This window comes from Elgaria multicarinata, chromosome 17 (assembly GCF_023053635.1).
Source record: "Elgaria multicarinata webbii isolate HBS135686 ecotype San Diego chromosome 17, rElgMul1.1.pri, whole genome shotgun sequence".
In the NCBI taxonomy this organism is placed as follows: Eukaryota; Metazoa; Chordata; class Lepidosauria; order Squamata; family Anguidae; genus Elgaria; species Elgaria multicarinata.
Genome location: NC_086187.1, coordinates 9,460,820 through 9,476,237, shown reverse-complemented (window position 1 = coordinate 9,476,237; position 15,418 = coordinate 9,460,820). Strand labels below are relative to the sequence as shown.

Here is a 15,418-nt window from a genome sequence, read left to right as displayed (position 1 = left end):
TCATCAAACAACTTACACCATACTATACATACTCAACCCAAACAATCTTGGAAAATGCAGAACATGAAATATACCGGGACAGAACAATTCCTACAGACAAGACAATACCTTGCAACCGACCAGACATAACAGTTATAGACAAAAAAAGAAAAACACACATACGTCATTGACATAGCAATACCTAATGACAAATATGTTGTAGAGAAGGAAGAGGAAAAGAGAGAGAAATATACACCACTGGCCATGGAAGTGAAAGAACTATGGCAACAGGAAAAAGTCACAGTTATTCCATTAGTCACATCAGTCACCAGCATCACATCAAAAAACTATACAGAAAACCTTTAAAACCTGGGCCTACCAAAATACATCCATACTAACATCCAGAAAGCAGTCATACTTAAAACATACTATATTGTCAGGAAATTCCTGAATCAGTAAAAGACAGCATGACCTGGCAAAGACCGTCATGACCGTCTAGAACAAACACCATGAGCGAGAAATGAGATGATGATGATGATAATGATGATGATGATGATGATGATGATGACGATGATGATATATTTTCTGGGCATTCTCTGAGTGATACCAATCTGAAAGGGCCTCCAGAAACTCTAAAGTTTGGCTCTGAGTAAAGAATCTTCAGCACTACCATCCCAAGAAATCCCACTTGTCCTATCAAAATTCTTTTTGACATCTGTTGAAACTTCCCTTGAATTTCTGTACATTTGCTTTGAATGTTGCTCCTCATAAAGTTTTGGTGGTATTATCTGGAGTTGGGATGGGGATATGATGAGAACATTGAGTGCAGACAGACAAAAACTCCTAGTGGATGCAATCAGACTCTAGTAAGTTTCTATGGCCGGGTATTTTCAGGGGTAGTCAGGACATCAAAGAAACAATATTTTGCTGCCTCTATTGAATCCTCTATGTACCACCCAGCAGTACATAGGGTCATCCAGGCCTTGTAACATACTGGCCTGATGGAGACTGGATCCATCTGAGGCCTGCTGTAATATGCTTCTTGTTCTTGGGCACTTTCAAGATTTAATCTCTTGCATCTGCCAAGACTTAGGGCATGTCTAGACAATGCCTTATCCTGGGGATCGCTCCAGGATCATCCCTGTGCATCCACATGTCACACAGGGGATCCCAGGGTCAGAGAGGGATGAACCCTCCATTTCCCCAGGATAACCGGGATGGCTTTTAGCCTGATTTTCCCCGTGGTCTCGGGATTGTCCAGAGACCGCGGGAGGTGTGGCCACCATGACGGGTGCGATGCCCAGGACGTCACGTGGTCCATGTGGACTGAGGGGGTGGATCTCGCAATTAGCATATCACAACATCCTCCCTCTCCCCTCCCCTGGTGTAGACATGCCCTTAGACTGCAGTGTTACAGCAGGTATCTAGAGCATAGCCTTGTCCAGTTTTATTAGATGAGTTTCAGTTTGAGGATGCTAACAAGGTGTTTGGACAGGTTCATGCAACCTCTTCCATGGATCCAGAACCCTCTTGGTGTATAAAAACAGGCAGGGAGGGAACTGTCGGCTGGGGCAGGGAGGTGATCAATGAAAGAAGTGGTGGTGAGACTAGGGATGAACGAAAATTGTGTTGGAGGCTGAATGAAAACTCAACAGATATTTTTTTCCTGTTTTAGCCCTCTAGATTTCATTTGATTCCCCTGCTCCTTTGATCTGCAGCAAGTTGAGCTAATATGTGAATTCTGGGTTTTGTTATTTAAATGGAAGCAATTTGAGCAAATCTTCTGTGTGTGTGTGTGTGTGTATGTAGGGGAATCTTGAAATTTGTGCAAATGGTGTCAATTTGTGTGGTTTTTTTATTGTTTTACTGGTGATCTTTCACAAATGTACACATTCACAAATCTGCTTGTCTACTACATAGCCCCACAGAAGCATGTTCCCCTCTTGCCAATATACTTGTCAGTTTCATTCTCTCCACACATTACTTTGTTTAGTCAAGGGGAGCCATATTCCCTACTTGTCAAAGAACTTGTCTATCCCCCACCTGCTACTGCTCTTCACTGGGAAAGTGCTGAAGTGAGGATGAAATTGACAAGTTCTCTGGAAGTAGTGTATGGAGAGGATGAAACTGACAAGGGTATTGATGAAATGGGGAATATGTCCCTGCAGGGCTACATAGCTGACAGATGGACTTGCAAACATGTGCACTTGTGCAAGATCACCAAGAAGAATAAATATAAAATTACAAACCATTTGCACAGATTTCAAGATCCCCCCCCCCCAAAAAAAAGGTTTGTGCAAATTACGATTGGTGCAAATTACAATTTGTGCAAATGGGGAATCCCCCAAAAGTGCAAAAATATTTCCAGAATTGTGGTGGGGGGACCACTATAGTCCATCACTGCTTATTGGAATGGAAATGCTGTGAAATCCCTTTGGGTTTAAACGAAATGGAATTCTCAGTATCCTTCGAAGAAACCCTCCCTGACCCCTGATAAATCTCAATAAATTTAGGGCAGTGACAAATGTTCTAAATACTCTTGGACGACACTGATCATCTGGAACCATTTCAGTTGTGGTTCAGGTGGGTTTTGGCATGGAGACATCCTGGATCAACCTGTATGATGACCAATGTTGGGAGAGAAACAATTGAGTATGACATTGTTGATTCGCCTTGAAATCTCTGTGGCTTTTGACCATGGTACACGTCTGAGATGACTGTGAGAGTTGGCAGAGGGATGTACTGCATTACAGTGGATTCACTCCAATTTGGATGGTTGGTTCCAGAAGGTGGTGCGAAGGGGATATTGCTCAGTCCCGTGGATTTTCCAGTAGAGGGTTCCACAGGGTGTGGTTTTGACCCCCAAGTTATTTAACATGTATCTGAATCTGTTGAATGCAGTTATCTGGAGTTTTGGAGTGTGTTGCTATAAATATGCTGCTCTATTCCTCCTCCTTTTATCTTCATGAGATGTGGATGAGGATGTGCTAGATCAATGCCTGTCTGTGACAATAGACTGAATGAGGGTTAATAAATAAAGCCCTTCTCCAGGTGCCCTTCTCTGGGGGAAACTCAGAAGATGGCAACAGGAGAGGTCTCCTTAAAGGTGCCCCTCCAATTATGGAACTATCTCCCCAGTGATGCCAGCCTGGCACCAACATTGTTATCTTTTCAGTGCCGGGTTAAAACCTCCCTCTACTCTCAAGCATTTGGCAGCAAATGATAAGAGTTTTAATCAGGTGCTAGGATTTGTTATTGTTGATAGTTAAAATTGTTTAGAGCTCTGTGTGTGTGTGTGTGTGTGAGAGAGAGAGAGAGAGAGAGAGAAAGAGAGAGAGAGAAAGAGAGAGAGAGAGAGTTTGTTTGTATATAAATTGGTTTTTAAAATAAAAAATAGTATGTGCAATATTTAATTTTAAGGTTTTTTAGTTTTTGTAAACCACCCAGAGAACATGTGTCTCTTGGGCAGTATAGGCAGTGGAGGCTGGTGACTCTGATTTTGATGGGGCTGTGAATCCCTTCTGAGATTCAGCAGAACCAGCCAGAAATGTAAAGGAGCTATCCAAGGTGCTGAAACCAATCCCTCAAATACGTAGTGGTAGCCCAACATGTCTGGTAGACACACGTTTTCCAACCCCCACATTGTGTTGTTCAACCAGTATGAAACGGCTGCCTTCAGTCATCTCCAAAAGAGTCATCTGAGGTCATTTCTTGTTACCATGATGGACATATTGTCCGGTAACAAGAGCTGTGTATGAAGTGGTAAACAAATCCCCTGCTGCCTATCACATAATGTAGGTTCGGAGTAGTATTACGTACTATCCAGGAATTCACGAACTGGTCCCAAGAATTTCATCCAACTGGCTCTCTATGATAGAATTTCATTTCCAGCCTGAGCATCCTGCCTCCTTGTGGCTTAAGTGTGCTGATGACTCAGTCTTTGTTGCAGCAGGAAGCTCAGTGTAAAACTCTCTCCTCCAAAGAACTGAACTGAAAGCTCCTTTTTTTTCTTGGCCTCATTTTCAGGGGGTGGATTTTTGGATGCCTGCAGCTCCAATCAGCTTGTGGCTACCATTTTGATTTTCACAGTATAGGCCATTTCAAAGGTCATCTTTAGGGCAAAAAGTGGCAACTGCCATATATATATATATATATATATATATATATATATATATATATTAAACAAAATCAGGACAAACTTTTAATAGCTGAGGACCAGTTGGCCAACCATGGTTTGAGAAGTATATATCATGGATTTGAATGGATATGTTTTGATTGTGCATGTAAACCCTTGACTGTGTGGAAACATGTGGTGGCAAATCAGTTATGGAAGCTGCAAAACTAAAGTTCAAGTGTTTGTACTGAGTAATTTTCCAGGTCCCGCCTCCCTAAAAATAAACAGTGCAATCCTAGGTAGGAGTAGAGATATACAGGGGTTTCATTTTAATTCACAAATCAAAAGAACTTGCCCTGTGTGCAATCCCAATTGCAAATGGGGGCATTTTCCTTTGGCGGTAGGGAGTTCACACACTCCTGAACTTGCACTCATATTCAACAATGGATTTAGAAGAAGAAAAATGGGCACTTTCAAATGTGCATTTTTAAGGTGCATTTTACGCTTTTATCAACGGAGGAAAGGTGTGCAGCTTTAGAACTGTGGTTTCTCTCCTGAAGTCCCAATAGAACTTTACCATGTGTGTATATGTGAAATTCCACCCCCATCCCCTGAATCTCAGCCCTAAAATCCCATTCTTTCTCTTGGTAGCAATTACCCAGGGTCCCTCTTTCTTTCTTTTTGTATCACCAGTGGACTTATGGTTTTTAGGGTATGGCTCTACCATTTGACAGAAATGAAAGAGCTGCAGAAAGCCTTCTGCACTGCATTCAAACAGAAATGCTGAACAGATTGTTAATCAGGTGATTCCCTCCCCCCCCATTTATTTATTTATTTATTTATTACATTTTTATACCGCCCAATAGCCAAAGCTCTCTCAGTCCATAAGCTGGGGCTTGTTTGGCGTTTCCTGTGTAGCCAAAGAGAAGTAGGAATCCATTGCTGCTTGGTGGATTGAGCTAGGAGCCTTTATTTCATGCCAAAGCAACATGAAGATTTAGTGTTTTTTCCTCTTTCAACAATTGGGAATATCCAATACTTACAGTGGGCTGCAACAGAGATAAATATGGGTTTTGGACATCTCAGGGGTTGTGTGTGTATCGTGTGGGGATCTTGCCCCTCCATTGCTTCTGATCAAGCATAGATGTGGAGTGAAATCTCCCTAGTGTGTTATTAAGTGATAACCAATTTACTAGTTGTTTACATGCACACCAGTGGAGACTGGTGACTCTGAGGTCAGCAGGGCAGTGAATCTGCTCCAGGTTTCAGTCGGAACCAGGTATAACGCTAAAGGAGCTCTCCAACGTGCTTCACACCTTGGACAGCTCCTTTGGAGTTCTGACAGGTTTCTGATTGAAACCCGGAGCAGATTCCGCATCCCACTGACATTGGAGCCACAGCCTCAACTGATACTCGCCATAGTAAACATAAAAAACAGGAGCAACATAAGTAGCGACTTTATACCGAACCAGATCATTCATCCATCTAACTCAGTACAGTGAACGCTGACTGGCATTGGATCCATGATTTTGAACAGTTTTCTTTCACGTCTCTACCTGGAGGTGGTAGGAAATGAATCTGGGAGTTTTTGCGTGAACTTTTTGCTCTGCCAGCCGCTTCCCATTGCTGTGTGTGTCAATTCAGGCTTTAAATTACTTCTATCGATGGAGGTGGTGGTGGTGGCCATGTAATTCTCCTAAGTGGGATAGAAGCATAGACAGTCAATAAACATGCAACTAATTTTGTAAATACATATGAAGCTGTACCCTGAGACACACACACACACACACACACACACACACACACACACAGAGAGAGAGAGAGAAAGCTCTGGAAAATGAATAACCATTGACAAATAGTTTAGCTACAAAGCATTTAGACTTTGTATGTAATAATGAATGTGTGTGTGTGTGTATGTGTGTGTGTGTGTGTGTGTGTATTAAAAGCATAATATAGAGAGCAAATAGGTTTATTAGTCTCTCTCTCTCTCTCTCTCTCTTATGCAATGTATTTGTTTTTCATTAAACATTCTGATAGGGTCTTATTAAAGTACCATGTATTATTTATCAGGTTGCCTCTGTAAATGGGCTGAAAAATTTAAAAGAAAGAGAGAGAGAGAGAGAGAGAGAGAGAGAAAGGAGGAAAGAAAAAGAAAGAAAGAAAGACAGAAAATTATCGGCTTAGGGCATTTGCAGAATAACATGTTTACTGTGCTGGAAAAAAGAGAAGGAGGAAGCATGAGATAGTCCTGTCAGAACAAGAGACTGCTTAAGGCAAAGGGATAGAATGGAAGGGGAAAAAATGTGAAAGTGGCAATAAAAGACTTCATTTTATGTTAGCTTTTCTTTTCTTTCTTTTGTATGTATCTGTATGTAGGCTTTTATTTCCCCCCCTCTTTTTTTCGCATTATAAATTAATTTGTGCCGTTCAGTGTAGCATTGATAGCTGAGGTACCTCAAGCTCACGATACACTGCAAAGGCATGGACTTCTCCAACGCATGAAAGAAAGCCCGGTGTTGTAAGTCCGAGCATTTCTTATTTTTAAGTGATTTAAGAGATGTGTATTGGATGTGGAGGGTTTGTTAAGAGGGTTTGTTAAGAGATAACGTCTTGCTTTGGGAAGCGAAATAGTTTGGTTGTAATTACGGGCCCTGTCGAAGCCATGGAGGTGGGGTTATTGCAGTAAGATCACTATAGATTTTTAAGCAGGCTTTTCAAATGTTTGCCCCTCAGCAGCTAATTACTTTTCAAGTTGAGAGCTCTTTGCCTGCATCTTAGAAAACCTCTTGTGACCTGTCTGCGTTTTTGTTCAATGGTGGCAAGGAAAAAGGGATCTTTATTTAAAGGGGAAATTGTGTCATTAAATTAGCTACAATCTCTCTCTCTCTCTCTCTCTCTCTCTCTCTCTCTCTCTCTCTCTCACACACACACACACACACACACACACACAAGAAAGAGCAACAAATGGCGTGGAATGCATTCTTGTTCGATTGTATGATTCACATCCTTTACTCCAAATGTTCCCTCTTTTATAAATCTTAGCTTCTTTTTCCTCTGCTTCTTTCTCCCTCTTATTTTCTTTAAAGTTGCATTGTCGGGGACTGTTTGAAATGTGGCTTCTCCAAAAAGAACCCTGAGGAAGAGGGAAAGTGGGAGGGGAATCCTGAGGTAAATCGTTGAGATTCAGCTGCCTTATAGAAAAAATTAATAATTCAATAAATTCATCAAAATCCATTTTGAATAACTCTAGTATCTCTTGTTACATCTTTAGTAATGTGTTGAGGTGTTTGAAGAAGAGATATTTGACCTCAAGGACAAGTTTGGAGCATAAATGATTTTATTTGCAGATCACATCCTATTTTATTACACGAAGACTAACTAGATCTACTAATGAATAATTATTACTCCATAAAATAAAAGGAGAAAAAAACAGTCCACAGCAGCTGAATACTAATTCCAAAAAGGCACATTACTCTCTCTTAAGTAAAAAAGTAAACATTAGACACCCCCCCAACCCGTGACTAATGGTGTTTGCACATGTAGCCCGACAGAATAGCCTCTTGTAATGGATTGTCCTTCTGACACTACAATATGTATGTGTGTGTGTATGTGTGTACACACACGCACGCATACACATCATGCATATATACACACATGCATACATATAACACATATATCCATAGGTTTAGATGCTATCTTTCTAGGGACAAAAGAAAATTCTATGAAATTCTATGAAATTCTATGAAATTCTATGAAAATGCAGAGGGTATGTGGAATGTTCACATTATATTACAGGACATAAAAGGATCTGGTATATATACCCAATATTTTCAAAGCTGTGATGTTTCTATCACCTATATTCTGCGGTTCCTCCAGTTTTATCCAGAACTATGTATGTGTGGACTATATGTATGTATCGATATATCTACCTCTATCTCTGTCACAATTTATCCATGTATCTATCTTCCTAAATTCATTTCAACTTATCCTAAACTCTAGGGATTTAGTTGGGGTGAAGTGGAAAGAGGGTTCCTGAAATTGAAATATACTTCCCCATATATTCTACTAAAATAATAATAATAATAATAATAATAATAATAATAATAATAATAATAATATCCCCTGCTCCTGCTTGCAGGCATAAAATTGTATTCCTGATACAGAAAGCCTCAGTATAAATTTGAGTTCAAGCTCTCTTTTCAAATCAGGCATGTAAAGTCCATCTGTGTTTTTGGGGGGTGGGGTGGGCACATATGTGCGTGTATCTGTGTCATGTGCATGTTTTGAGAGGGCCAGATGGATAGACCCAGAGCGAGCAAAGATTCGCATATCTGGAGGATTGAACTTTATGTGGGGATTCTGTACTTTTCAAACATTTCTCCTGGAGACACACAGCTCTGTCCATCCAGGAGCGCTTCCTTCCGAAGGGGAATCCCTTTCTGTTTGTCAGGTGTGGGGCCTGGAGAGAAGAAAGGGGAAAAAGGGGGGGGGGGTGAGGATCTCGAGAGGCGGGGGTGCCTCTGGTGAATCTTATCAGCCTTTTCAGTCCCAGCTGGGCAATGACATTAATTGCCCAAACCTCATGGCTGTGTGTGATGAGTCTCTCTCTGTCTCTGTCTCTCTCTCCCTCTGTCTCTCTTCTCCTCCACCCTCTCTGGGGATTTTAAAAATGCAGTTATTTGAATTTTGGTGACTGGGAAAGAGACTGCCCTGGCTTAGGACCCATTTGACAAATGAGAGGAGTCGTCTAGCATCATTCGCACCAGAAGGAGTCTCCCTGAGAATTGCCCTCTCTCTCTCTCTCTCTCTCTCTCTCTCTCTCTCTCTCTGTCTCTCTGTCTCTCTCTCTCTCTGTACCCGAGAGCAGCTTCTAATGGGGAGACAAGACAAACCCTTTACACGCCGGATGACCTCGAGGGGGGTTTCCTGCGGCTCAGCTTAGAATCTGCCGGCTGCATCCTCGTCTCTTCTTAGGCAAACTCTGCTCATCTCTTCCCCATCAGTCTCAGGGCTTGTTTTGCTTTTGATTCGCGGGTTTTGTTTTGGGGAAGACCAAAAAGAAAGAAAGAAAGAAAGAAAGAAAGAAAGAAAGAAAGAAAGAAAGAAAGAAAGAAAGAAAGAAAGAAAGAAAGATGTACCCAATGGCCTTGTCTTGACAAATGAATGCAGGGCTTTAATATTGGGGTTCGGGCAGGGGAAGAAGAAGTAAACACACACACCCAAAAAAGAGCAGGAGGCTCTGTGTTGTTGGGGTGTGTGTGTGTGTCCGTGCGTGCGCTTAACACAGACACACACATCTGGGAACGAGAGAGCGGTAGCAGTTGTGAGGTGGTGGTGGGGGGGGAGAGAGAGAAATAAATAAGCAAGCTTGCTCCGGCGAGGCACCAACGACGTGGCTGCCTGAAAACCCCCTCACTTGCCCTACGTCGAGTTCACAGAACGGCAACATGCAGCATCATCCTCTGACAGGAGCGACCTGCGTGGCGCTTCCCAACGTGGGGATGTGTCCCCAGTTGTCCTGTGCCTTGACTTTTATGTACCTGCAGCAGGTAAGTAGCACTAACTTTTTTTCATCCCCATCCTTATCTACCACACACTTTCCCCCTCTGTCTCTCTCTCTCTCTCTCTCTCTCTCTCTCTCTCTCTCTCTCTCTCTCTCCCCTCCGGTCCTTCTCTCTCCTTGTCACCGTATTGTCTGTATCTCATGGACTGGAAAGCGCTTTCTGCTTGAATGGAATGTGTAATTCTCTCTCTCTCTCTCATGTGTGCGCGCATGTGTGCGCACACTTCGGTATATGTGTCGCGTTTGAATAACCACATAATAATGACAATTTGTACCAAACGCGCTCTTCCCCCCCCCCCCCCGCCTCCAACCTCCACGGCACAGCTTCGCTGTATGTGATCTATCGAATATTTGCAAGTTTGTCGAACTCTGTCCTTCCTTTTCTTTCTCTCCTCGTGGGTTCTCAGTGGTTTCCTTATTTCCTTTGTGTGCGATCTGTAAGCAGGGTTAAGAAAGAGATGGGTTTCTGTTCCACGCAGATTTTCAGCCCTACAAAAAGAGGTGTGTGGGGTTTTACTTATTTTTAAAAAAATCCTTCCCCCCACCCCCAAACCTCCCTAGATCTTGCTCCTGGACATTAAATTGTCTTCCAAAGTTTAAGCCCTTGTGCAAATTTGGGTTGAACTTACCGCCAGGCAGGTGAAGTCTTTGTTGAGACAAGATGCAGATGGTGACAACTAGGTCTGCAGTAAGGGAAGATGCATTGTAAAAATTGTAGAAGTTTATCAGTTTAGCTGCTGGGTCATTTGTAAATGTCTGATGTGCATCTGGACATTGGTAAATGGGCTTTGTATTAGGGAGTCATATGTGACGGGGGATTGAGGGAGGGCTACTCCAATCAATGTCTCCCCACCCTAACTCATTTTTAAGCACCTTATTCTTAGAGTCCCCCCCCCCCCAATCAAAGCACTAAAGGAATTTTTTCAGGTTCATTGCCTCTTGTCCCTGAAATTGCAAGGGTGTGTTATTGCATAGCACCAAGGCTAAGCATTCAAGTCCCCTTACTCAAAAGTAAATCCAATTGAAACAAATGGGGATTTTCTCCCCCACAAATGTGTGAAACCTCAAAAGTGTTGGCATGTAGAGATGCTGCATTTGTGCTTAGATTTCGTATTATAATGTGTCGTTTTGTGGGTAATGCCTCCAGTCCACTGCTACAGAAGGGATATGCACTTGATGTGTCGAAGCGAGATTATAATACATTGTCATGCAAATGTGATTAATTGCATTTATTCTGTTGATAGTGTCTTTTCTCCCCTCCTCCCATTTTACGTGTTTACTATAGCTCAGCTGAACCATACCATTCAGTGGCATTTATCTATTAACACTCAGCTACTCCGGTACTGTAGATGTCACACCGAGACTTCTGTAAAGCACTATTGAAGTTCCATTCGTTGCCTCTCCCTTTCATTTTTTTTTCATTTTTAAAAATTTAATGCAAAATTCAAAAACTGTTCTTAATTTCGAAGTGATGGGTCTTCTTGTTAAAAATGAAATTGGAGAGATTGCAAGCAATGGTGTCTTCCCAAAGGTGGCCAATTACAGGAGAGTTTCATATTGGAAAACAAATCCAAGCTGTACTTGTGCATTTCTGCTGCCTGTATCTGGGGCACTTGGTAGGAATTGACTCTGGCATTAAGACACAAATTATATACTAAAAGGTTCATAGATACAGACTAGAATATGGATGTATGGGGGAGGGCTCTCTCTGCTTGCAATTAAAATGAGCATAAAGGGGGACCAAATATTTCGTTGCCTTGCTCCACGCCCCACTCTTGCTGACTTGCCTTCTGTGCATCTTTTAAATCAAGCTGTTGGGGGAATCACTCTTAAAAATCATTGCCTTTCTAGGTGTTCTATTCAGAGGTTGTGGGGGGAGGAGGGAGGGAGGTATGTTCCACCCAATTGTTCCTTGAACTTTTCCATTAAGGAGCTAGCTTTCGGAAAAGGCAAATGCGATTTAAGGTGAGAGGTCAAGCTCACCACACAAGCAGCTTCTAAAAGACTGCAGACATAGGGAGGTGGCAGGGGAGGGGGAGGGGGGCATTTGGGAATACTCTCTTTCCTCCGTGCTGGATTGCCAGACTCTCATGCAATCGCAGACTCAGTGATGCTTTCCAATGTAAGAGAATACATGCAGCTGTTATGATGCATTGGAAGTGTCGGCTTCTGTTCTGCTGTAGACAAAAGATGAGTAGCCACCGGGATGTGCTTTAGGAAGTGTTGGGTCTTTAAGGTATTCTTTTCCCCCTGCACTCCTTGCGTGGATTCATTTTCTGTTGTGGCGGTCCCTGCCACTGAGCTCTGTAGTCCTTCTGGCTTTCTTTTTTATGACATTGTATTTTCTCATCGCACACACATACTTGTTTCTGGATGTGCCAATCTGCTGTCCCATAATACAGTTCAGGCTGCATGGGCTGGATAACAAGTTTCAGGTTTTGCCGAAATCCATTTTTAACCATTCCAACAATTACTTATTTCCATGGGGGTGGAGTGTCTGTGTACTTTCACGTTTTAAAACAATGTTATCCGAGAGTTTTTATCCACCTGTCATATCTGAGATCTTTCCTTTGTTATTTTATCTTTCCTTTGTTATTTTATTTTTTGCTGGGATAGGGGAAGGAGAAGATAAATAATTTAAGGCAAAACCTGTCCCTTGGCGATACATATTACTAAATTACATTCAATGCAGAATATTTGGCTTTTTACCAATAGTTTTCCCCACCTCTTAATATACATTAATGCTGAGTGGTAAACATAACAACACTAACTAGATGTCGCTCACATTCTTTTGCTGAAGCGTAGACATTGGGTGGTTGTTCTCTTCAGTTGTTCTCTAACTTGTGTGCTGGTGATATGCTTTGACTAACACTCAATTCATAATCACTTCTCATTTTCCCACAATCGGTAGTTTGATAAACTGCCACCTCATAGAGCTTACAAGCTAACCCCTCACCCCCCACACACACACTTGTTGTTAAGATAGATGCAACACATACATCTTGATTTAAACTATGTAGTTTTTAAGACATTGATTTAATGGGGGGGGGGGTGAGGAGGGGATTCCTCCCACCCTGAAATACAAAAATGGTATTTTCTCCCCAAATTTGTATTTTATTTTCTTTAATCATAGGCAACTAGGTTCTTTGAGGGCAAATAGGTTATTTAATCCCCTTTGCAAAAGATGTGTGTTTGCTGTTCTTTACAATAGCAATTTATTACTTGAAAACTAACCAAGCTGAGTTTATATGTCTTTTGTACATCCATTGAAATACTTTTGAAATGTGTCAGTGAAATAGTTTTTTTTCCATAGTAATGGCACGCTATATCTTACAAAAGCTGCTCAGAAATTTTCAAGAGTGTATAAATGTGCTCTCGTTTAAAAAGAAAGCTTTCAATACTACACAGCAGTTTATACAGTTACACTAGAAAGCTTTTCTGATGAAATGGTTAAATTCAGAAGCCTAGCCTTTAGGCCTTGTCTATATTATAGATTAACTGCAAACCAACTATATATTAAAAGTCAGAAAGGGGAAAAGAAAAGTGAAGGATTGATGTAGGCATGATCGAAGAGGAGGTATTCAAAAGATTTACCAAATCAAGTTCTGAATTTGCGGCTGGATCCTATGACTGTTTACTTTCGAGCAAGTCCAACTAATTTTGGTGGGATTCAATTCTCATTAAGTGCCCATCAAATTGCACCCTTGGTCTTCAACTTTAGGATCTTGGCTTATGTCCTGTAAAAGTAGTTGTAGAGACAAAATTCTGGAGGTCAATGTTGGTCTATCAAGAAACTGGCCAATATTTGTAAAGCTCAGCGTAGAAGCATGGGATCCTGATATTCATTATTCCACAATGTCCCACCACAGTAGCACATGCTCAACTGGGGTTTTCAAAGACCCTAGCTCCACAGAATTCCTTAAAAAATCAACACCTCTTTGTTCAGTGGTTTCTCTTATTTTTGGAACCGAAGTTTGGTGTATCTAGTTGTGTCTGTCTTTGAATGCTTTCCTTTGAGTTAATTTTGACATCCTAAATTGACCTGAATTTGGAAAGCAAACAAACCCAACCAAACCACATAGAGAGGGCTTAAAAGATCAATGGCACTTGACTGTGATATTGTGCTCATTCCACCTTTCTTGCTTTGCAGTTGAATGTTAGTTCTTTGCATCAGGGATTCATTTGAACACAGCCTGGAAACCTTTCTGTGCTGTAGAACAACTTAAAGGCTTGCCTGTTTTCATGCTGTCCAACCAATACGTAGTTCCAAAGTCAACTAGTTATTTCATCAAACACCTAATAAGATAAATCCTCTACACATTGTACAGTTCAACGAAAAACAATAATAGTTCAACGGAAACATGATACAATCATCCTAATCATTGTCGGCACTTGGACAGCATCCTACCCAGCATATAAAATCCCAATATACCAACACAACATTATAAAATATAGTGCAGATCGTGCAGGAGCTCAAAACCACAGCATAGGGACTAAAATAGTGGATCATAAATGACTAAACTGCCCAAATACTACAGATGTTTGACAGAACATAAAAGCTCTTAGCTTGGTGCCTGAAAAGATAACAATGTAGACATACCAGACAAACCTACTTAGGGGGAGCTTTTCAAAGTCGGGGGCCGCTAGTGGGGAAAACACACGCACACCCAAAGCTCTCTTTTATTTCCATCCATGGAACTTCAGATTGAAGGATCACATGAAGAAGGGTTTCCAGAGATGACCTTAAGGCACAAGTACAGGAGGCACCTTAAAGTAGCTAGAGGAGGAGACACTAAACCATGTAGAGTTCTATAGGTGGAAACGATAACTTCAGATTGGACCTGGAAATGAAGGTGGAAGACGACTGGTGTAATAAGATCACAGTGCCTGGACCTGGCCTCTGTTAGAATGCTTTCAGCCATCTTTTGTCCTACCTGGAGTTTCCAGACACAATTCCATTCCTTAACGCAGTCATGGCACTGTCGATATCATAAGATTGGTAAATTTCCCCCCACTTAATGATGATGCATGTGGTTTGTTTTAAATAGTGAAGTGATTTGTACAAAGGGTAATTCCTCTTAAATGGAGCCATTTCTCTTGCTGGACACCAGCAGATCGAAAGCAATTGAAGTGAAACTTCAATATCAGCCTGCATTGTTTTTAACTAGAAAGTAGTTCACAGTGCAGATAGTGGTCCAAGTGAGTAATTTTCATGCTGGGGAAGTAGGAAGTTTCTTCACTTTTTAATTATTACTGTGAAATCTCTCTCTCTCCTTCCCTCCCTCCCTCCCTCCCTCCCTCCCTCCCTCCCTCCCTCTCTCTCTCTCTCTCTCTCTGTGTGTGTGTGTGTGTGTGTATGTGTGTGTGTGTGTGTGTGTGTGTATGTGAGAGAGAGAGAGAGAGTGTGTGTGTGTGTGTGTGTGTGTGTGTGAGAGAGAGAGAGAGAGAGAGAGAGAGATGTTCTGGCTTATGAATCTTGCTTCTGTAGCTAATGGTTTCTTCTTCTTCTTCTTCTTCTTCTTCTTCTTCTTCTTCTTCTTCTTCTTCTTCTTCTTCTTCTTCTTCTCCTCCTCCTCCTCCTCCTCCTCCTCCTCCTCCTCCTCCTCCTCCTCCTCCTCCATAGTTTCTTTGCATCTTTGACGTAAAACATAATAACAACTTTGGGGATTCCACTGGGGGGATGTCATACCCAAGAACTCTCTGCCAACAGAAGTTATCCCTTAAAAAGATGTCATTTCTCCCTTGATGCCCCTTATCCCTGG

The 15,418-nt window shown here is 41.7% G+C and overlaps 1 protein-coding gene across 16 annotated transcripts in view; it reads left to right on the top strand.

Annotated features, from left to right (window-relative positions):
- The window catches only part of RBFOX1 (RNA binding fox-1 homolog 1), a 1,470,150-nt gene that overhangs the window by 934,790 nt on the left and 519,942 nt on the right, over nt 1–15,418 (top strand). For 3 of the 16 annotated variants that reach the window (XM_063143453.1, XM_063143442.1, XM_063143452.1), the window contains exon 1: nt 9,443–9,642. The exons of 11 other annotated variants lie outside the window; for them this stretch is intronic. In XM_063143453.1, the coding sequence (XP_062999523.1) occupies nt 9,541–9,642 (102 nt within the window). In that variant the 5' untranslated portion in view covers nt 9,443–9,540. Of the gene's footprint in view, nt 1–6,555; nt 6,612–9,442; nt 9,643–15,418 lie in introns of those variants that run through there. 2 more of the 16 variants (XM_063143458.1, XM_063143450.1) reach the window with 2 other exon arrangements.